This window comes from Pelmatolapia mariae, linkage group LG18, assembly GCF_036321145.2.
Source record: "Pelmatolapia mariae isolate MD_Pm_ZW linkage group LG18, Pm_UMD_F_2, whole genome shotgun sequence".
Lineage (NCBI taxonomy): Eukaryota > Metazoa > Chordata > Actinopteri > Cichliformes > Cichlidae > Pelmatolapia > Pelmatolapia mariae.
Window position 1 is genome coordinate 31,313,954 of NC_086243.1, and position 21,976 is coordinate 31,335,929.

Consider the following 21,976-nt stretch of genomic DNA (forward strand, 5'->3'; position numbering starts at 1 on the left):
ATCGGCAGGGCTGTCAGGGATGCTCTGTGAATTAATGTCATCCCTGCTCCCGGCCCAGGAGCACCAGCGTCCTGCTGAAACAGGCATCTGCAGGGAGCCCTGGCCCCGGAGCTCCGCTGGCCGAGCCGAGGAGGCCTGAGCGGTCTCCACCTTCGGATTATGGTGGATGGTGGCAGAAGGCAAGTGTGCATGACAAGATAAACAAACCCAGAGCTGTCTGCTGTCCTGCAGCAGAGATAAAGTAGAGGCTGTGAGCGTGCTTGTCATTGTTGCTTTTTTGGGTCTCTTTGTGGGAGTAGATGTTCCTATTAATAATAAATGTGATGGCCAGCAGCCCCTGAACTGTAAATGTGTTCTTTGACTGGGCCAGCTTGTTTTTTGAACCTCTAAAGAAAATTGACTGAAAATGATGGCTGACCACGAGGAAGCAGAACTGTCCGAGTCCCTTCAGAAGGAGGACGGGTTTTCCAGCGAGGTGGAGGATCCAGGTACGAACTTCAAATCTAAAAGTTTGCCTGTTTTAAGCGAAGCTGCATCTCAGGAGAAAACCTTACTGGCGAGCTCAGTGCGGATGTCCATAACGGCTGAGGAGAGCACAGAGTTCATCCAGATCCCGCCCAAGACTGAGTCGTTCCAGGCCGAGTCCCCGACGAGAGTGAACTACCCGCCAAAACCAGGGAAGTCGGCGCTGAATAGGCCGACCTCGTACATGGAGAACACAGAGATCCGAAGGAGTAAACACATGGCTAGGAGGAAGCCCCCGGGGTTTTTCGCAGCCAGGCTAGCTCAGATTCGTCTGCCCAGTCGGAAGCACCTTGGCGTCATCTTGCAGGACTCTCGCTGCTTCCTGTTCTGCATGTGCTACCTGACGTTCATCCAGTCGCTCATGGTGTCTGGCTACCTCAGCAGCGTCATCACCACCATAGAGAAAAGGTACAGCCTGAGGAGCTCCGAGTCTGGCCTGCTCGTCAGCTGTTTCGACATCGGGAGCCTCCTGGTGGTCGTCTTCATCAGCTACTTTGGTGGGCGGGGCCAGAGGCCTCGCTGGCTGGCAGTGGGGGGCATTTTCATCGCTGTGGGTGCTGCCCTATTCTCCTTACCTCATTTCATCTCCCCGCCCTACCAGATCCAGGAGGTCAACTCATCTTTGGCCAACGAGGGCCTGTGCATGAATAGCAATGCCAGCAGCAGGGATCGCGTTGATATCACTTCCTGTCCCAGAGACCAAGAGGGCAACGAGCACAACCTGTACGTGGCGCTGTTCGTCATCGCTCAGATCCTGGTGGGCATGGGGTCCACGCCCATCTACACGCTGGGGCCCACCTACCTGGACGACAATGTGAAGAAGGAGAATGCCTCGCTGTATCTAGGTAAGAGTTTGGGGGAATGTTTGGTTAGTTTTCCTGCCCACCTTAAATATGGAGAAGTTCTGCTGGGATTTGTACATGCATCCACCACCAGCATGGAGGCCAGTAGCAGCACAGTGGCGAAATGGGTATGACTGGCTCACAGCTAGACAGCGCTGTGAGACTTTTGCATGTTCCCCCTGTGTTTGCGTTTTGCTCTGGCAGATCTGACAAAACTGCAGACACTATGAAAGATGGAAGTAGCCACCATGGTTACTAACCAGACTTCCATTGGTTTGTGAAGTCCCATTATGAAGCCTCAAGTTGAGCATCATTTCACTGTAAAAACGCCCACCTTTTCCTTATGAATGCACCCACGATAATCCTCTAGAGACTCTTAGAATGACTAAAATTTCCAAATTGGGCTTGATGTTTATTCAGTGTGACCTTAGATGAGTAACTGAGTCCATAAACTCATCAGGACAGAGTTTAGAGAGGTCAGGTTGGAAGGTTGTTCTCCTATTAACTTCCATACAACTAGAAGTCCAGCTGTTGGCCCCTACTGGCTATTAAGAAGAACGCAGGTTTAGGTTTAAGGCACTTCCGCGCTGGCTTCACCTTTTAAGACGCAGCCGCTACATCCATGTTTTATACTGCCTGTGCTCACCACTCAGCAGCCGTACTGGCCCCGTCCAAAATTTTAATCAAGTTTTAAATTAAGAATGTCCATTTGAAATTATGTTAATTTTAAATAAATTAATAAAAAAAATGTGAACTGAATGAATCTGGAGTTTTAGAGAAGTGTAAAATTAAAGGGAATTAAGGTACTAAAAGGCAAAAATAATACTATTGTTAGAAAACAGTAGTTTGTTTTATCTTAATCATCTGGTTTTAATAATAATTGGAAGCCAAAGTTAAAATTGAAATCAGGCTTTGGTTGTCAACATTTTATACTTGTACTACACATGCAAAGCTACACACCATGACGGCTTCGTTCATGGCTGTGTTAAAGCTCAGTGACTTTGGCTCCTCCCACAGGAGATCTGAAAAGATATTACCATTAGAAAGACTGTAAGTACATTTACCTACATGTTTATTATAAATGATCTTGACCGGCAGTGCAATAACACAACTAGCCCACATGTTTTACTAGTTTGGCTGATGATTGGCTCTTTTTAGAGGCAGTGGTGGGACAACCGCCATCTGGAGGCATTATGGAGTCCTCCCAAAAACTTCTATTAGTGATTCTTTGAGGTCCATGTCTCTCTCTTATACAGTGTTTAGTAGAAGCACTTGAATCTCCATTGGGAACAAACTAAAAGCCAGAGAAAAACAACTCATTGTTTAGGTTTTTATTTCGATAAGTCCCTGGATGTTTTTTCTAGAGAAGAAAAGCATGACGGAGTCACAATAGAAATGAAGTACAATAAAACAGGCAATAACTAACCTCACCTGATTAATGCTGGGAAAAACTAAAATGTCTAAACGCTTTGCAACCCTTTGTAAAGTAAGAAAAACCCCAGTAATAATTATACATTGTGTATTGTGTGTTTTCTAATGGTTTAATATATTACTTACTGTTTGAAGAAACCTCCAAAAAACAAATGATAATCCAATTTATATGACACAAAGAAAGCTATGAGGTTTGTAAACACATCCGGTTTATAAGCTAAACGACTAAAAATGTTACAGTTTAGTTGATCTCAGCACTGCACTGAAAACCTACGAAGCACAAGGTAGTTGACTTTAACAGCAGACAAATGGTTAAAAGAGCTAGTAAGTAATATCCGTGTCGTGTCTTTTGTCCAAGCAAATGCCTAAAAGTCAGCTGAAGTTCACATTCATACATGATCAAGAAAAGTGATCGACTAATGGATTAAATAGCCTGAAGAATGGCTGGTTACATGTTGGTTTGTTAGGTTATGTGTGTTTTATTTGCTTCTTTTCCACTGTGGCTGCAGCTGCTTCTCCACACTGATGAAGGACTCTTAGAGCCTCTTTAAAACCTATAGCTGTGAAGCTTTTGTTTTTATTTTATTTTTTGGCGACGCAGTCATAAAATGAAAAAAGACATGCGGAGTGAAGAGATGTGCTACAGAAGATATTTTAGTATTAAATACTGAGCTTTATTATAAAAAACTGAAGTTGTTGATCTTTGCCACGTCTGTCTTGTGAAAAGCAATCAGTCCTCCCACCTGACTCCCTCACAATGAGCTGATGTATTTTAAATTTAGAGTAACTTTATTTGTTAAATTTATACACTTTTTAGCTTCATATTATGAGAACTTTATGAATTATGTTCCTTCAAAGTACATGTGGTGAACCAACCATTTCCCTGTATTTTTGAACCCTCACACCTTTGTAAGTGTGGCAGAGAACCACATAAAAACACATTTGAGCTAAAAGTAAAAAGAACTGTCAAAAATTCAAGCAAATCAGTTTTCTAGTCTAAATCCAAATTCATCTTAATCTCATGTTTGTTCAGATTTGATCAATATCATGGGATAGATCATATTTTCAACATAGTTTCAACATCAGAACTTCACATATTTCATGAGTATGGTGTAGAGGAACAGACACAAGCTTTCATAGCCTGGATGTCAGATCTGTTTTCTGATATTTCACCAAAGAAACTTAAAAAAGTTCAGTTTAGGTCAATTTTCCCAGCTTGTATCTGGTCAGAACCATTGTAGCATCGTAAAGGTCTCTCCTTTTTGACATCAGGCTTATCTTCCAGTAACTTCTTCTATCATAACAGGCCATCAGTAGGGTACGTAATCCCCGTTAACTACGTTCACTTTTGGTTAGCCGACTGTAACTAGAGCTTTGATTTCAGATATTAGCTGAACAAAAAAATCATACCATTTGCCGGGTTAATTTTTTTCTTTTTAGAAGTTTCTTTATAGTTCTTTATAACTCATTGGCCATAGCTTATATTTAAAAAAGGCTTAAAACTACAAACTCCAAGGATGATGAAACCTTGAGGCGGTGAAGAATAATAACAATGTCTTCCGAGCTAGCCCGCTGGTTAGTTTAAGGCAATACAAAACATTCAGATTGTGAGCCCTGGCTTAGAAAATGCTTATCACATGTTGAAGGTGTTTAATTATTATTTTTCTTTTTAAAGTGGTTTTAAATTTAAATTAAAAGACAATATCCAGTCTTATGGGAAAGCACAGCTGGATCTGCATCTGGCTGCAGGGATTTTATTGAGTGAAGAGCATTAGTGTGGTCCAGCAGCTGTTGGGTGATGATTGGCTTTTTGCTTCATCCCAAAAGTGTTAGATTGGGGAGGAGAAATCAAGTTACGCTCATAAAACTAAAACTATTTTTATATTTAATTACCTGCTCTGTGACTCTACTGAGCCGCAGACTTGGTCCAGAGAGTTCTGCAGCCAAATGGGTTAAGTGACCCCCCCCCTGTTTTCACATGCTTCCCCAGAAGTTCTCGCTCCAGCAGCCTCAAACAAGGTAAATCCTAATTAAACCACCAAATGAGAGCTGAGTTATGAAAGGGGTAGGGGGGTGTAGGGAAGAGGGGATGCTCTTATGTGCATTCCTGTTATTTGGTGGTGGGGGCAAAAAAAAGTGAGCCTCTGTACCCAAGCCTTGGGTACAGCCTGAGCTCTGTGTTCTTTCTAGCTAAAATGGAGAGGCTTTGATCAGTGGATGAGCTGGATGGCGGTACACTGTTACCTGGATTGTGATTGGATGCTTTCCAAGCACGTAAAATGTGTAGTAAGGGAAAAGTTTCAAAATGAGATCTATTTGGCTGCATTTTGCAAAGTGCAGCTTGTTGGTCGTCATTTCAGGGGAAAATAAATTTAATGAAAAACAAAGCAGAAATTCCCCAAAAGATGCCTCAATAGCACCTCAGTTTGTCTCAGAAAGAGCAACATCTGGTGTTGTCTTTTCTGCTTTTTTTATCCACGCATCCATTTTCTTAACCACTTGTACAATTCAGGGTCACAGAGACTAGCAGCCTTTCCCGACTGTCACAGGTCAGGACAGGGTAAACCCTGGATGGGTCGTAGGGCTAACACAGTGAGGCAGTCAACCTTTTATGCCTGTAATGTCTTTGGACTAGGGATGGGTACCGGTGTCCGGTGCCATCATGGCACCGGTTCTGACATAAACGGTAGTAACCAGACCGAAAAGCAGCGCACATTTCGGTGCTTTATTTCGGTGCTTTATTTCGGTGCTTTATTTCGGTGCTTTATTTCGGTGCTTTATTTCGGTGCTTTTTTTTTCCTGAGCCAATTCTACTCCGGGTGTGGTGCCTGTTATCGGACCTGGAGTTAGCAACATCCCCCAAGAACTCGAAGAGTAGAGTCCTGGCCCCTAGCCCTGCCAGTGTAGCAGAAATGATGAGGATGATGATGGCAGCAGCAGCCGTTCTTCTCTGCGTGAGTAGCTTAATGTTGTTCGTGTGTAATTTACGTTGAGTAGGCTAACCACGTTATTACATTAATGCATGTAAGGTGAACTAGCAAACACCGTCGTAGTTACATGCGGCTGTCTTCTTGTTTGATGGCAGATACTCCCTTCACCCTGGCCAAAAAGGCTAAAATGGCCAAAGAAAAAGTGGAAAACAGTTAAACATGAGAGGTTTTTGGACAAAGTTTGTGTTTTTTCCATTGATTAAGCACTGCTTCCAGCCAAGAGTGATACCATATATGCCCTATAGCTGCAGAAAAGGCTAACATTGTTATCTTTTTACAAAAAACAGCTGAACATGAGAGGTTTTTGGACCAATTTTGTGTTCTCCATTCTTTAAGCACCGGTTTGAGCACCGTTTAAGCACCGGCACCGTTTCAAAAGTACCGGTTTGGCACCGGTATCGGATAAAACCTAAACGATACCCATCCCTACTTTGGACTGTGGGAGAATGCTGAGTACCTGGACAAGGAGAACCCACACAGGGACATGGAGAACATGCAAACTCCAGAAAGGCCCCAGGCGAACGGGAGGTTCAAACCAACAACCTTCTTGCTGTGAGACAACAGTGCTAAACACTACTCCACCGTACCAGCAACATATGGTGCTGGGAAGGGGAAATTTAAAAATTAGTTGTGTTAGAAAATTGTAAGACAGGGAGAAAAGTGAATTTCAAAGTTAAATCAGAGGTCTCATACTATCCATAATACTCTTATTAAAATATAAATATGTCTGTATTTTAAAATATAGTTACATTATTGTTATTATTTTCTCTTTTTGAGTAGGAATATGTACAAAAATCTAACAAAACAAAAAAACATTACCCACATTCTCCCCTAACTGAATCGGGTTTGTCTGGCAGGACCCAGTTGACCAGTAACCGTTGGCATTCTTTTGTGATGGCTTAAAGAAAGCATTTGTTCATAGCAGCGAGCAGTGGCTGGATGTGACAGAGCAATGCAGAGCAGGGCAGAGTACCCTCAGTGAGCAGGAGGTTGGCTGCAGAAACACGGCAATGTGGTCGGCTGGGTTAATGGCAGCTGACAGCTCCTTCAGTTACTGGAAATGGGACAGGGGCTGTTTAAAAACAGTTTGTCTTGTTTTCAGTCCTAATGGTGAATGTTGTGTGTAGGTTTACATTACCATCACCTGATATTATATAAGTAAGATGCTGTGTTACTGGGAGACAGAATCAGAACGTTTTTGCTCCTGTAAAATCTTGACTTCTACTGGTTTTGCTTCAGTGTTTGATTTGCAGAGTGACAGCATGTCTGCATCAGTATGCTTAAATCTTGGACACCGTGAATCCTCCCAGTCATCAGTTTTATTATATCACTGGATTTCTCTCATAAGTTGCTACTAGTTCACCTCGCAGTTCCCAGTGAATGTACAGCAGAAGGAATGGGAAGAGACTGCAGTGTTTTTCAAGCTTTGTAACAGTGGTCAGTACATGCACAGATTAATTTAGCTGTTAACAGTTCCTTTAATCTGTTAATTTCTCAACATGTAAACACAGGAAAAATGAAATGTTGCTGTTGTTACACAGTAATGGTTAAAAGCTGTATTTTTCTTTTGTTTTAAATGCAGTCCAGGTTTTTTTTAAATATCACATGTAGTCATTTTGAGGCTTTGTTTGAAGGTTTGGCTCTCTGCCTCTCTCTTGCATGAGTTGGGATCTACTCTGCGTCTGATATTGACCATGGAGAGTGAGCACAAAGGGCTGACTGTACTCGGATAGGCTCTTACGGTGCTTAGCCTACTTAGGTTATTATATTAGTGACATGAGATGAGTGGAGACAGATGATATCTTTGCTATATCTGAAGCCATACTGTGAATTCAGCTATCCAAATAGACCACAGCTGCATTTATCTGGGCTGAAGATCTCTAACTAACTCTGCAGACACAATTTTACCAAAGCAAATTTGGTGAATCTGAACTGAAATCAGTCTGTGCCACATGACAAATTATTTTCCTGATTCAGGGCGTCACTTAGTTTCTCAGGGCTCTCAATGGTAATAAAAGGCCACTGGGAGGGAGTTTTAAACTGGAGTTTCTAGTAAATCTTAAGTCCGACTGGCATGCCCTTTGGAAACTGGGCCAATTCACAGCAACACAATGCAACGTTTTCTTTGAGTGTGGCCCTGACTTGTAAAAGGAAAAAAAAAAAGCACGGTCTTTCTGGGACAAAGATGGGCTTTAGCAAAAGTAATTTGTTATTTAGAGAGCTTTAGAACAACTGGATGTTTATAAGACTGCTATTATCACTGCTCACAATAACAGTACTTCTTGTTCAAGTACATGCTTTTAAAGATGGACTTCAAAGAGGAAGCTGGTATGTAATGATTGTACTCGGACTCTCACAGCTCGAGGTCAGCACCTTCAGCCTGGACTCCTGGGCTAAAGGTGAAGGAAAAGTGAAAGGCCTGATAAGTAGCCGGTAGACCTTTCACCTTAGAGTTTAATAAAGCTTAAAATCCATACCAGAACACACAAGGCTTTAATTTAAGAGGATAATACCATTCATACTCTCAAACTTCTGGTGTGTAGCTTGTTCATGAGCATTTTTAAGTTCACTAATGAGTGATAAGGTGATGCATCTGAACTGAGACGATGGAAAGACAGGGGAGGTCCTTGTTTTTGAACATTTATCAGGATGCTTAACTGTCTGCTGTAAACACACATTCTGGTCCGTATTGGCCCTTCTTTGTGTTAGCCTACATATGAGATCACGCCCAAAGGCAATAACAGACGACCATTAGAATAATTCAGGACAATATTGCTTTGTAACCCCAATAAGAGGCGCTCTGTTTGGCTGCCATGCGAGGCAGAGGGCCACGCTGCAGCCACTTGAAATTTTAATGTGCCAGCTCAGAGACGCAATGTGGTCCTCGCCGGGTGTAACGCTGCTGCCATGTTTGGTAACGAATTACGGTAGCGCTCCATGAATATGACCTCAGACCTGTCGCCTCGCATTTTTTTAAAAACTTTTTTCTTTTTTTAGGGGGGCAAGTAAAATCAGTGTTATTTACAACCATGAACTGCCAGCGTGATGGTCTAATTGGATTTAAGTTCACAGTAGATTAAATCACTTATTTTTGGCTAGACTTTGGTGCATCCACACCACAGGAGACAGATTTCTGTGTCTGAGTCTGCATACTCCTCCCCACTGAACTGTCTCAGGATCAGGATTCGTTTGTGATATTATCTTAAAACCATCGGGAAATATCTCTGTTGTTTGTTATGTCTTGTTGTTGTGTAATTGTAAAGCTGTGATATGAGGCGTCCAGCTTTACGGTATCTGGCAGTGGGGAAAAAAAAACAGTCGAAAGCACATCTGGATCGAAAGCAGATGTAATTCACCTCTGGTAAAATGTCATCCAAATCCTTCCGTAACTTTTCAAGTTATCCTGCTAACAAACAAATAAACAGCAAAACATAATAAGTCAGGAATGCTCCATTAATTGAAAAAAATGCGGGATATAGCAAATATCATACAAATTAAAACTAGAAAATGTTTTAAAAGTTCAATAAACACTATTTTTTTTTTAAATTAGAATTTTCTGGCAATTATTTTTTCGTTCAGGGTTTACAGGGTTATCACCACAACATGTGGTGACGCTTCCTTCTAAGTTTTCTTATTACTCAGAGATCAAGCATAAAAAACTATCATGGCAAGTTTGTATAGTCTTAATGCTATAAGGGCCTCTTCAGAGGTATTCAAGATATAAAGGCAATAAAAGAAAGATCTAAAAGTAACACAAGGGGGAAAAAGAGTCAAACAAAAGAGAGAAATAAGCTGATACAACAGGGCTGTATGTAAGACTGCATTTAACTGTTTACTCTGTCTTAATAAACAGGTAAATAAAATAAAAAATGGTATCAGTCATTACAGCAAAGCTACATACAATATGAATGTGACGTTTCCAGTTTTTAGCTTTGGACGACGTGATATTTGGGCTGCGAATTACATAATAAAGCAACCATAAAGTGTCTTAGTGAGGTGTAACCAGATCAGCCCCGGTCAGATCAATCCCATAAGTATAAATATGTTTTATCACAGGATAAATGTGATCACTCAGAACAACTTTGTATTGATCTGTAGTGCACCTTCCCTCTAAGAGAGCACAAACAGTGCCAGCCAGACGCCCCCACCCCCACTGCACAACAGAGTCACCTGAGCCCCTCACTGTTTGTCATCAGGTCTATATGTGGTGCATAAACACTGCTTCCTCACAGTGAGGTGCCTGTCAGGAGACGCAGGCAGAAATGATGAGAAACAACATTTTAAAATAACTGTTGAAATTAGCTACCATGCCTTATTTAGCCTGATGTATTCTTCCCATCGGCATGATCTGCATTTGTCACAGTAAGTGGTGAAGTTGTGGTTAAGGTGGAAGCGATTCAGAAATATTAAACTAGGCCACCACGAGTTGTGGTGGTTACCCAGAATAGAATAAGCTACATGTTTAGATACTGTGATCTATTTAGTGCTTTGAGGTATTAACTTTACTTTACACTGAGTCTGTGTGTCTACATTTTAAAAAAAAGGATGATTATAGTGCTCTTTGATTATACCTGAAGATATTTACAACATTGAGAAGAAGAATGTTGAGGTTTCTGCTTGGCCTGTAAATCAGAGAATTAACGAGCCAGCAGTTCATCTTAAAACTGCTGTGAGTTACTTTTCTGTCAGCCAATTGATTCTTTCTTTGAAAAATCATCAAGCTCCAGGAAAAAGCAACCTGTAATGTGAGGGCATGAAACCCTCATGCTGTCACAGCTTGAAAACACTCGGATTTCTAACAAAACCGTTTGTTTTTTTTCCTTTGAGGAGCATCAGATGTTCTTAAAAGGCGCTTCAGGAGCATTTCACTCTCTGGATTTGAGCCACACATGACACGAGGGTGGGTTATCATGTTTCTAGGTTTGTGTTCTCAAATATTGATCTGGTCAGCAGCAGAGACAACGTGAGAGGAAGGATTTCGTGTTATTTACCTCTGACGGCTTCCTTTCTTTTTCTTTTTAAGTAAGAGAGGAGCAAGGTGCTTAAGCAAACAGGCAAAACAGGCAGGGTTAGCAGTTCAACACTACGCTGTTATATACCATAGACACTCATGCTGATGGGTAATAAATGTATTCACTGCTGTATAAATCTGTTTATCCTACTTGAGTTGTGTTTGCAGCTTAGATCAGACCAGGTGTTGTACAACACGGGGCCACATTTTGGCTCTAAGTTCCTGACCTGCCCGTGTGAGGCCAATGAGAAGCTAGGATTGAAACATAAATAAATATACATCATGGAGCTTGTCCCATTTCAGCCACCAAACGATAACCACAAACGTTGATAAACTACACTTAGTTTGGTGTCTTTTATTTTGAAGGTGACTGCTACTTTTAAATGCTTTTTTAGAAATATGTGTAAATGGAGAAAATGCAGCTTCACTGGTACTGTTGATGTTGATAAGAGGTGTGACTTTGCCAGCCCTGAAAGGGCTCCGCTCACTATAAAATGAACGATTGAGACAGCATGTAGATTTTTAAACAAGACATTAACTTCTAAACATGTATTTACTGAAGTCGGAGGTAAATCCTGGTGCTTAGTTTTTAGAGAGCAGGTAGTTGCGTTTTAGGATTACAGTTTGAATCGCCGTTATGGCGCAGAGAAATACAAAAAGAAGGATTTGAGGAGGTAGACCTCTCAAGGTGAACGTAACAAGACAAATCGAGGAACAATCTGGAAATAAAAGTGCAGGAAATGTGAAAAATAAAAAAGCGAGCAGTCACTGTTTGGTTTTTAGTGAATCCACATTTGTGATGATGTGAAAAACAGCTACCAAATATATTTGTTGATCACAAATCGTATAAATGATAGAAATATTTCCTGGTTAGAGAAATACCCCTCAGCTCTCTCAAACTATGACTTCAGTAAAGTGTTTCCTGGTGAATTTGGGGGCTTAATGCAGCCACAGCAGAGTGGACACGGTTCACCTTGTGTGGATGTAAAGGTTAGATATAAAGGAAACTCAGAGGCAGGTGCATTTGAAAGTCAGTTACTTTACTGCAGTTTTTCAGATTCATCTCATCCTTGCCTCCACACTTCTTATGAAGAGATGACAGGAAATGTGCATTAGTGACTTCTTTTAAGCCTTTGTAGGGCTTTTTTCTTGGTTCTTTACAATTCCTTATAAGCCCGAGTAAAGGCCTGCAGCTGGAGCTCCTCGAGCAGAAATCGGCTTCAATGCTCTGATTTAAATCACACTTCAATAACAAAAGTGTATAAAAAGTTTGCTTCCTGCCTGTTTGAGTCTCTGCTGTAGCTGAAATGCTGCCGTCGGTGTGTTAAGGGAATGGCTCATATATAGGTCAGGAAGAAATTCATGTGGTTGATGCTATTATTTTACCACTTTGGTGTCAGGCTGTTCTCTCGGATCAGGTCTGGTTTCCTGCTGTTGTGTTGCAGTGGAATTAAAAGATCATCACTGGGGGTTTGCGTTAATACCAGGCTGCAGTTTACTCGTCTCTTTTTTTTTTTTTTAATGCAGAGGTAGTGGGAGACTGACCGTCAGGGATTAACAGCAAAAACCACAAACCAGTTGGTGTGCTAAAGCTGTCTGTGTGTGTCTGTCGACTACGTTTAGTGTGGGTTTAATGTGTGGTCCTTTTCTAAAACGTAACAGGTTTTCTTATCAGCAATTTTAAAACGGTTTAATTAAATCTTTGACTGAAAGTTCTGTTATTTCACAGAGGGGAACTCCACTTTCCTGTACTAAGATTTCCAGAGTTAAAGAGTGGATATGGTGGTATTTAATGATCCACTCTGGGATCCAGGTGCTGTCCTTCCTCACTTAAATATTTTAAAAGATTTGAAGCCAGAAGACCGCTAATGCTGTAAATCCCAGTCACGCAGCCCGTCAACTTTACTTAAAATTCTAGTGGACTTCCCAATATTTCATAAAGCCCAGGTTACACTGCCTGTTTATTTTATCTGCCCCAGAAACTTTGAAGCTTTGCACTTTGAACAACCATAGACCAAGTATAGTTAACCTCTGCTTCCAAGCTGTTCTACTCTAATGCATGATTTCATTAAAATACTAGCACAACGGTAATCTTTACTCAAATCCTGTTTTTTCCTTTAAAAAGTATTATTTTGGGTTATTGGAAATGCATCAATTTTAATGCTAAAGTGGATTTTAATGGCTTTTTCTGATTCTGAGGCTGTGTAGTTTCTGGAAAAGTGTGTTAGAGAGGTGTGGCATAATAAGACTTCAACACAAACAAGCGCACAAAATCAGAAGAGTTTTGTGTTAACACTTTTAAAACCCTTTTACTTCCCTGTGAAGAAGTCTTTTATATTATAACTACTTCCTCTCAGGGGATAAATGACCACATCGCTGGTTGTTTTACATATTTTTGTCCCTTGATGACTGAGTAACTAGTTCTTCTGTGCACTGGTCATTGTTTATTTAGAATGAATTATGAAGGCTAAGTCCCCAACAGTTGGAAATTGGTTTTGAGATTTCATTTCAGTAAATGTGTTAGCGCTCCACCCAGCTTTTTACCTGCAAGCAGCCAAAGCTTGCTCGAAAATTACCCACACTGCAAATGCAAAACAGTAAACCTTCAGTTCAGATAATAATAAAGTCAGTGCAGTAATAGAGTTTGCAAAATGATTACCCAGTTTATTTGATACTGCTCTAAATCTGTTACAAGAGAAATCAGGTATTTGATGCAAAGGCACAAACGACCATAGATCTTTAATGGATTACACCATTAATTTGATTCCATCCTGATCTTATTATGTCTTCTGTCCTGATTTCTTGTACAAATTTAAAATGTGCAATTATTTTATTTTGATAAACAAATATAAATGAACCACTTGGACCTGTTTAAACTGTACGTTGTTATGTGAACAAGCTTTAGTGCATAGAGAACTATTGAAATGGAGAATGAAATGAAGTGATTAGGGGTAACCTGGCCTCTCATGCTTCAGCTTTTTTAAATCTGTCTCTAGAAAGCGCCGCGATATTTGGAACTGTGATATTAAAGCTTTGACACATCTGTGGTTTTAGTACTTGTGATTGTTGAGCTGCAGTGCAGTGTGATGGCCAGGTTAGTGAGGAGCGAGTGAAACGCTGACGAGCATGAGGATCAGAACACGCGCTGAGGTGAAACACGCAGGAAGCCTCCTCACAGATTTCATGGAGGCAGGGAGTCTGACGTTAGCGCTTACGTCCCGCCGGGAAGTTGTAACCAGACCTTGCTGTGTCAGCAGGTTGCTATGACAACGCAGTCATACCATAACATTTCATCGCGCTCCCTCCTCGTCCTGGGCCGGGCTGGCCTCAGCGCTGTCCGTCCGCCAGTCTGTCTAGCGTACCGCTACGCCGCTTGCCTCCTCACTCAGCTTTTACTAATCCTGTCGTGTGCAGCTGCACTGTTGTACACCATGATTAAATCATACCATCAACTGGCAAACATCTAATAAAACATCAAATGAAACTTGGCAACTCCAGTCCTGATTTATGCCTCTGATTTATCTGAATAGACTGAAGGCTCACAAGCTTGTGCCTGCTGACTGAGCTCCGTGTCTTTCTGAAACTCATGATTTTTTTTTAAACATTAATTTCAAAATTACATTTATTAGCTCTGAGCTTTTTCTCTAATGTACAGCTGCCATAAATCTCTTTCACGGCCCTGCTGTGAGTGTGTGTTGCTGCCCCAGCAGGTCCAGACTACTGTAATCAGTGTAGCAGGGAGCAGAACTACATATGCAGACTCTGTACGTGATGCTGTAACACCTGAGAGTGCTCTCTGTGCTCATTGTGCGTGATGTTGATGCAACTCTTTGGCTGCAGCGGTATTACAGCACATTAGGGTATTGTTACAGAGTAATCTGCAGTTATCAACACACGAGTGAGTGACATGATGCTGGCCAGGTGAAGGATGTGCTTGAAAGAAAGAAGGAAAGATGGATAATTAGCTACCTGCTCACTGCAACAGCTGATGTTGGCTCCACTGAAACATGACTCACAGTGCAGTTCAGATTGTGTCTCAAACCAGATCCAACCAGATCAGACTGCTTGGCTGCTTCTACCTGTTGTGTAACAAGCAGCATATTGAGGCTCTCTATGTAAGTCCGGCACACTGTCAAGGATCAGGGTATTATATTTATGTCTCAGAGACAGCTGAAGCTCATGAGGAGGACGAGGTCTCTGTGTGTGTGTGAGAGAGACTGGTTTGGTTGGTCTGCCTGTTCATTAGCAGTATTACTCTAAAAGTTACAGAGGTTTGTGGAAAATTTTTGCCAGAGGTGGGGCTTAGCCATACCCAGAATCTGGATCTGATCCAGATGTGGATACTGGGACTTTTGAAGGATTGTTTATTGTGGTATTGGACAAAACTGAACTTTCTGCCTCATTTTCTAGGAATGCAATGATCCAACTCTTTTTGATAGGATAGATTTATGTTGGGTATCTACTGATACAAGGTACTGATCTGAAGCCAGGGTTAAATGAATAAGCTGAGAGTCATTGTTTGATGTGTAAGGAAGCATCAGGATTGACTTAAACATTGATTGTCTGTAAGTAAAATATAACAAATTCATCCACTATTAAGTAATAGTAAGGTATTAGCAAGCGCTTAATTCAACATTTATATACATTACTCCTCCTTTGTACCATATGTCATTTTTAAATATACATATATGTTTATCCATCTGTTATTGATACACAATATACATCTTATCAGTGCTAGTATATTCATAATCTTAATCACTGTCGTTGCACTTGTCTCAGCCCACTGCAGGGGTGTCAAATATAAGGCCTGGGTGCTAAAGCGGGCTGTGGCAAAGTCTTGAATCAAACCCACTGGATAGCTTTAAAAATGTGAAGCAGTGCATGGATTTTTGAAATTTTTACTGTATTTTCATAAAACCATAAAGGCTACCCACAGAGATTTCGCTTCATACTACGCCAAGATAATTAACTAACACCAATTAAATTACAGGAAAGTTCCTGTTTTTCAGCTATTAGTGAGTCCACAGTAAATTAAAAAAAATGTATATGTTATAATTACAGGACACTCTGTGCAATGAACTGTCACAACATTTTCTGGAGGTTACTTCCTGTTAAAAGGGAGTTTTTCCTTCCCACTGTCGCCAGAGCGAGTGCTCATAGGGGGTCATATGATTGTTGGGCATTTCTCTGTTGCGTTATTGTAGGGTCAACCTTACAATATAAAGCACTTTGAGGCAACTGCTGTTGTGATTTTGCGCTGTATAAATAAAATTGAATTGAATTGTGGGAGTCGTCTACTTTACAAACCACTTCATCTAAATAGCCTTACTCAATTCAAGCATGGTGTGGGGAGAGTTTCAGCCTCGGCTGAGGTCCATGAGTTATACTGAGACTGCCCAAATTGTCACCTGGCATTTGTTGTCATTTAATTAACATGAGCACTTATGTAAATATCTGAGATTTTTAACTGCAGGTTGATGCAATTTATGTAACAACATAAAAGAAAAGGCAAGCATACAGAAGGATCTATGCAGAGATAAAACCCCAAAGTATCTGAATGATAAAACAAAGACATAACCATTAAACAACTCCATCACCCCCACTGCAAAAACATAACATATGTTTATAGTAGAGATGGCACGATACCACTTTTTTATGTCCGATACTGATATCATAAATTTGGATATCTGCCGATACACTATATCGGATTCATATCGGTATTTTTTAATCAATAAAACTGTTTATTTCATATCTTGCTGCATTTTGTATAAGTTCATACTCAAGTTTAAAAAAAAACCCACTAAAGCTATTCTGTTATACCTGTATGCAAAAAATACACTGCACCCAAAATATTTCAGTTCAGGAATACTGATCAATCTAATAAACTTAAACCTACTCCATCCTCCCTATTCTGGTATTTTAAAGAGTACTTAGCGGAAATATTAAGCAACCTAACTAATAGGGTTGCAAACTCCCAGCAAAAAAAAAAAATAGGGAACCACCCCCCACCCTCTGCCTCGTGATGTAATCAACTTTAATTTAACGCACGTGTTAAAAAAAATGGATAGAAATCAATTATTTTTCAACAATAATTAAATAGATTCAACATCTTTCTTCAACAGAATTGCAGACTGCACAGATGGTTCCCAAAGGAAAAAGTACTATAGCTTACTAGGGTATATATTAGACTTAATAGTTACTAAATACAGTAATGGACTTATATACATACATATACATTTTACATCAGATTAAAACTTTGGGTGTAAGCTTCAGATAATTATTTATTAAAAGCGAGACATTTTAAATGAGAATAAGAAAGAAAAGTATTTCTTTGTGCCCCCCTTTCCCTGTTAATGCCCTATCTGTCCCCCTGGCTAACTTTGCTAGACCCGCCCCTGCACAGTTACCAGCTGTTTGCTTCGTAGAAAAGGATCCTGGTGTAGAAAGTAATATTAAATCAATTGTAACAACAGCTTATCATGCTTAAACGTGTTGCTGTTGTTCAGCCGCTGGTTTCCTTTTTCTGGTGCAAAGTAGGCCAAAAACAAACACGACAGAAAAGCCGATCAGCTGATTATTGATCAGTTTCATGATTGAAGTCGCAACAGGAGAGGGAGGGGGAGAGAAGAGGCAGTTGCTCCATATATCAGTTGTTAAGCTTAACGTGGGAATGCTTTAGAAACATTCAGAGATGAACTTACACATTTGCTTTACTTCTCTCTGTGATAACTTTCTCGGAGATGAAATGGTAGCGAAGCTCCAAATTCTCAACCAGACCACCGAGAGGTCTCGCACGCCACAGCCGCTCTGTCACGTGATGCACACTGCTCCGTCTCGCACGCCACAGCCGCTCTATCACGTGATGCATACTGCTCCGACGTGCTAAGGTTATGAGCTGAGTTACGCCATGTTGCAAGTTTTGTGAGGTGCTTTTGTGATATTTAATGGATCGGATTACATTTTTTATTTCTCTCCAATATCCGATCCAGTAATTTAGGTCAGTATCGGACCGATACGTAATATCGGATCGGTCCATCTCTAGTTTATAGTAGGTTGGGGTTAATGGGACTGCACAGTGTTAACTGGTCTAAGGTTATAGATCATAAAGGTGTTACGCAGACTTTAGATTTAGGATGATTTTCATTCCCAGGGTTTATTCTACCTTAACATTGATCATTGGAACGCTGAGGCCAAAGATGGTTTCCCTCCATCAGCACAAACACTGCTGCCTCGACAGCAGCAGGTTGGTGTGCACTCTGCTCTCCTTCTGCTTCCTTTCTCTTTGCATCCTGTCTCATGTCTGATTTTATTTCATCTTTCTTTTTCCTTTTCTCTTCATGAAAGCAGCTTTATGACAAACCATATGGTGCGCAGGGTACATAGTTGAAGTAAATGTGACAGAAAGCATGGTTTGTGTGGCTTACACATTCATCTGTTGGATTTTTTGTTTTTGACCTATTTCTTTAACCACTGAAAAAAGTGCACACTGGCTCCTTTGAGCATTTGCAACCTGCTTATAAAACCACTTTTAACAAATAAAGCACATTACTGTTGCTTAATTAACTGGAAGGACTCACAGAGACCTTTGCCAAGCTTCTAGACTTATCTTGCAATTTTAAAGACGGCAATCCAGATCTACACCAAAATTTAAGGTGGACCTATAATGCTCATTTCCAGCTCCATATTTTTAATGGCTTTTTTTCTGTGCTCCACCTTATTTAAAAAAAATTGTAATACTGCTGACGGACAAACAGGCACAGACATAATTCCTTTCACTTATGCTCCAACTCCTTGAGGTGCATGGTCCTGGGTTCATACCAGGGCAGGGCTCTTCTGCGCACTCCTCCAGGTGCTCTGGTTTCTTCCATCATTGAAACATGCTGGTTTAATTCTCCTTTCATTGCACTGATTTATAGCTAGAGTTGGCTGTATTGGCTGCATACTGCTCCTAATATTTCGGATGGCTTAAATGGAGAGAATGAATTTTCCTATGGGCATCTTTCAGAGGCATCTTAATCTTCTCTTCAAAGCTTTTCTTTTGTTTAAAAAAGTGGTTAAACTAGCAAAATTCTTAATATAACTAGAATACATGATTGAGAGGCTTTTATAAAGGTTTTTGGTGCTTAATGGTAATGTATTAAGATTTGACTTCCAGCCTTCTTTGGAAATAAAGAGCAGCAAAAAAAAGCCATCATCCTTCTGGTCCCTGACTACTTTATCATAAAATTTTAATGAAGGTCTCACATCTCCGCTGTCACAGTCTGTCTTTCTTTGTATGATTCATCATCTTCTTTTCAGTTTTTTTTATTTTCCTCACTTTCTTTCTGGCTCCTCATCTCTCAGCTGAGCCCGTTTGCCCGGCCTACGACCGGCAGCGTGCTCGTCTCTTATCCCTCTGAAGACAGTCACGTTACTGCATCACGTTGTGTAACACGGCAGCCTGCCAGCCGAGGGTTTTCCCTCTTCTTTTGCTTTGTAAGGGATTATCCACGGGTCCCCTCGGAAGGCCTGAGCCCTCAATCCCATCACTCTGTTTTATCATCCCAGAGTCTGGCTCTCTTAGTCAGATGATGTAATAGTCGAGTGGAAGGATGGCATGGAGAGACAGACATTGTGGTTCTGTCAAGATGCTCTGCAGATGAGTAACTGCAGTGCTCACGTTGCTGCCGGCATTTCTGGAATGTGTTGATTTGATTGGGAAGCGGTCCCTAAATGAGGAATGTGTGCTGAATCTTTTCATTTTGCTGAGTGTTTGGGGGTTTTGAGAAATCGGGCAGGTACATATTGATCAGTTTTCAAAATGTAGCTGAGGGAATTATTATACTGTTATTTTTATTTGAAGTAACTATTAACCTTGTCAGAAAATCAACATAGTATAGATGAGCAGCATACTGCTGTATTTATAACGGGTGAGCTGAAAGCCTCTGAGAAGATCAGATACATCGTGTGAATTATTGGCTATGGGAACGAGACTCTAAAAAATTATACATAAATCTGGATTATCAACAGTCAGTTTTTATTATTGAAACTGTTTCTGTTGAATAAAGTGTTTTTAAAAATAATTAATACCATATCAAAATTTTGTCATTACAGTTCAACAAAATTTGCGATACTGATATTTATGATGATATAGAAAAGAAATACTGAACAACTGTAAGTAATGCCCCCTTTTTTTTTTTTTTTCAACTAGCTACTGTCAGTGATGACACACTACCGACATTGAATTGCGAGTGTACTGAAACAGGGTGCCAGCAGCAGCATTGTAACACAGCATGAGTCAAATGGAAGTACAGGTGGTGTTTTCCCTGGAAATTTTAAGATGATGTATAAAAAACAGCTTAACATGTTTCTTTTATAATAAGCAAAGTAACTTAACTTTGTAACTCATCAAGAGCTGTACAATATGGTCATCTTAAAAAAATGTACTTGTAGTTTCTAAAAAGAAAATGACCCTAATATTGTTTACTGAAGTCAAAGAGCCTGTTTTAAGTGTCGTGTGAGAGCGAGATCCCAGTTTTTGTCTCATTTAAATAAAAACTCTCAAAGAACAGAACTCAAATTACTCTAAGGGTCTCAGTAACAGTGGGCTGTAATTATCCATGCAAACATTGGGGAAAAAACTACACATATTTGCAAGAATCAACCACAACAACGCTACAAAATTAATGATTTGAAGTTAAACTTGGTCAGTCCTGTGAAGAGCTCCTACAGAAGTGTTCTGTGTTTAGAAAGATCAAATTATTTATTTATTAATTTACAAGTATGCACAGCTACACACTTCAGTATATGATCAAAAACGTAACATCACTTTAAGAGTGGCAAGTTGTTTGATTTGCAGTACTTATAATAAGGCTTTTAAACCTTCATATACTATATTGAAGTAAAAGAATGCTACATAATTGAAAATTAAGTGCATCTTGTTAAACGTTATTTTGGCAGCTTAATAAAAAAATCCAAAAATGTCATTATGGACATCTTGGATTCTTTAAAAGAAGGTTAAAAGAACAGGAACACAAAAAAATTGCAGTTTTTGTGTCATTCCTGTGCCCCGTGCAGCGTACTGTTTGTAGCCACACAAACAATGGAAACCATGTTATGCATTCGCAAGCATTAATATAACTGAAATAATTGTCACAGGACTAAATTAGTGATTTGAAGTTAAACATTAACAGTGCCAAAAGTCTTTTCACTTGGCTTTGCAGACATGTTCCAAAAACATCTCAATTATTCTACGAAACGAGTATCCACAAAAAAATTACAGATAACAAAGTATAAGTAAACGTTAAACGCTCATACTTGTTGGGCAAAGTTTGTATTATTTGCTGCTGATTCCTTGCAAAAATGTAAAAGACAGATGTCAGAAAATATGTCATGTTCACTTAACAACAGTAAACAATAAAAAAAAAATAGAAACAAAAAAAAAAATTAAGTGAAGTTAACAGTTTAAGCCATCCCTGACACACTGACAGAAACCCAGTACTCCCAGTATTTCCCAGGACAGTTTTGGTTCAGATAATTTTCAGGTTCCTCCAGTGCCTGGCCCAGCTTTGAGTTCTTAAGTGCTTTCAACTCCAGCCAAGGAATTAAAGATTTTAATTCCCTCTAATTGGAGAAATCTTATTTGCAGCCTCAGCAGCCCCCTGATTGCACAGTCATATGATCTGCACACATGACACACACACACACGACCTTTTGTAAATGGCAAGATTAGTTCTAGTTTGAAGTGTTGCATAAGGCTTGCAGTTTGACAAATGTCATTGAGTTCAGTGTAATGGTGTAACTTTGACACAGAAGCTAAACAAAATGCAGTAGGCTGTAATTGTACCAGTTGTTCTCAATGCTAATGGAGTAGTCAGCATTCTGAGCTCTGATAATCTACCTAACTATTGTTCAGCATTTATTAGCTTTAAGTTCAACCTCGGGTTTTTACTTTCAGTCATGATGGCAGAGCAGTGCCCACTAATGCAAAGCTCACTCTTTTTCAGTTCAGTCCTCGTACCTGTCCATTTTCAGTGGAATGTTTTTTTGTTTGTTAAGCCCCTTAACACTGACCGATGAATCATTGCAGCATAAAAATGGCTCCTATCACAAGGGATGAACCAGTGTTCTAGTCACACATAATTGACAACTTCACAGAAACCCATTTTAAATGGTATTTTTAGGCCCTTCTTTATAGA

General features: G+C 40.2%; 1 protein-coding gene across 1 annotated transcript in view; it reads left to right on the plus strand.

Annotated features, from left to right (window-relative positions):
• Positions 1-396: 396 nt before the first annotated feature.
• Positions 397-21,976, plus strand: part of LOC134617133 (solute carrier organic anion transporter family member 5A1-like) — a 47,871-nt gene continuing 26,291 nt past the window's right edge. The window contains exon 1 of the mRNA XM_063462327.2: positions 397-1,370. Coding sequence (XP_063318397.1) covers positions 407-1,370 — 964 coding nt within the window. The 5' untranslated portion in view covers positions 397-406. The remainder of the gene's footprint in view (positions 1,371-21,976) is intronic.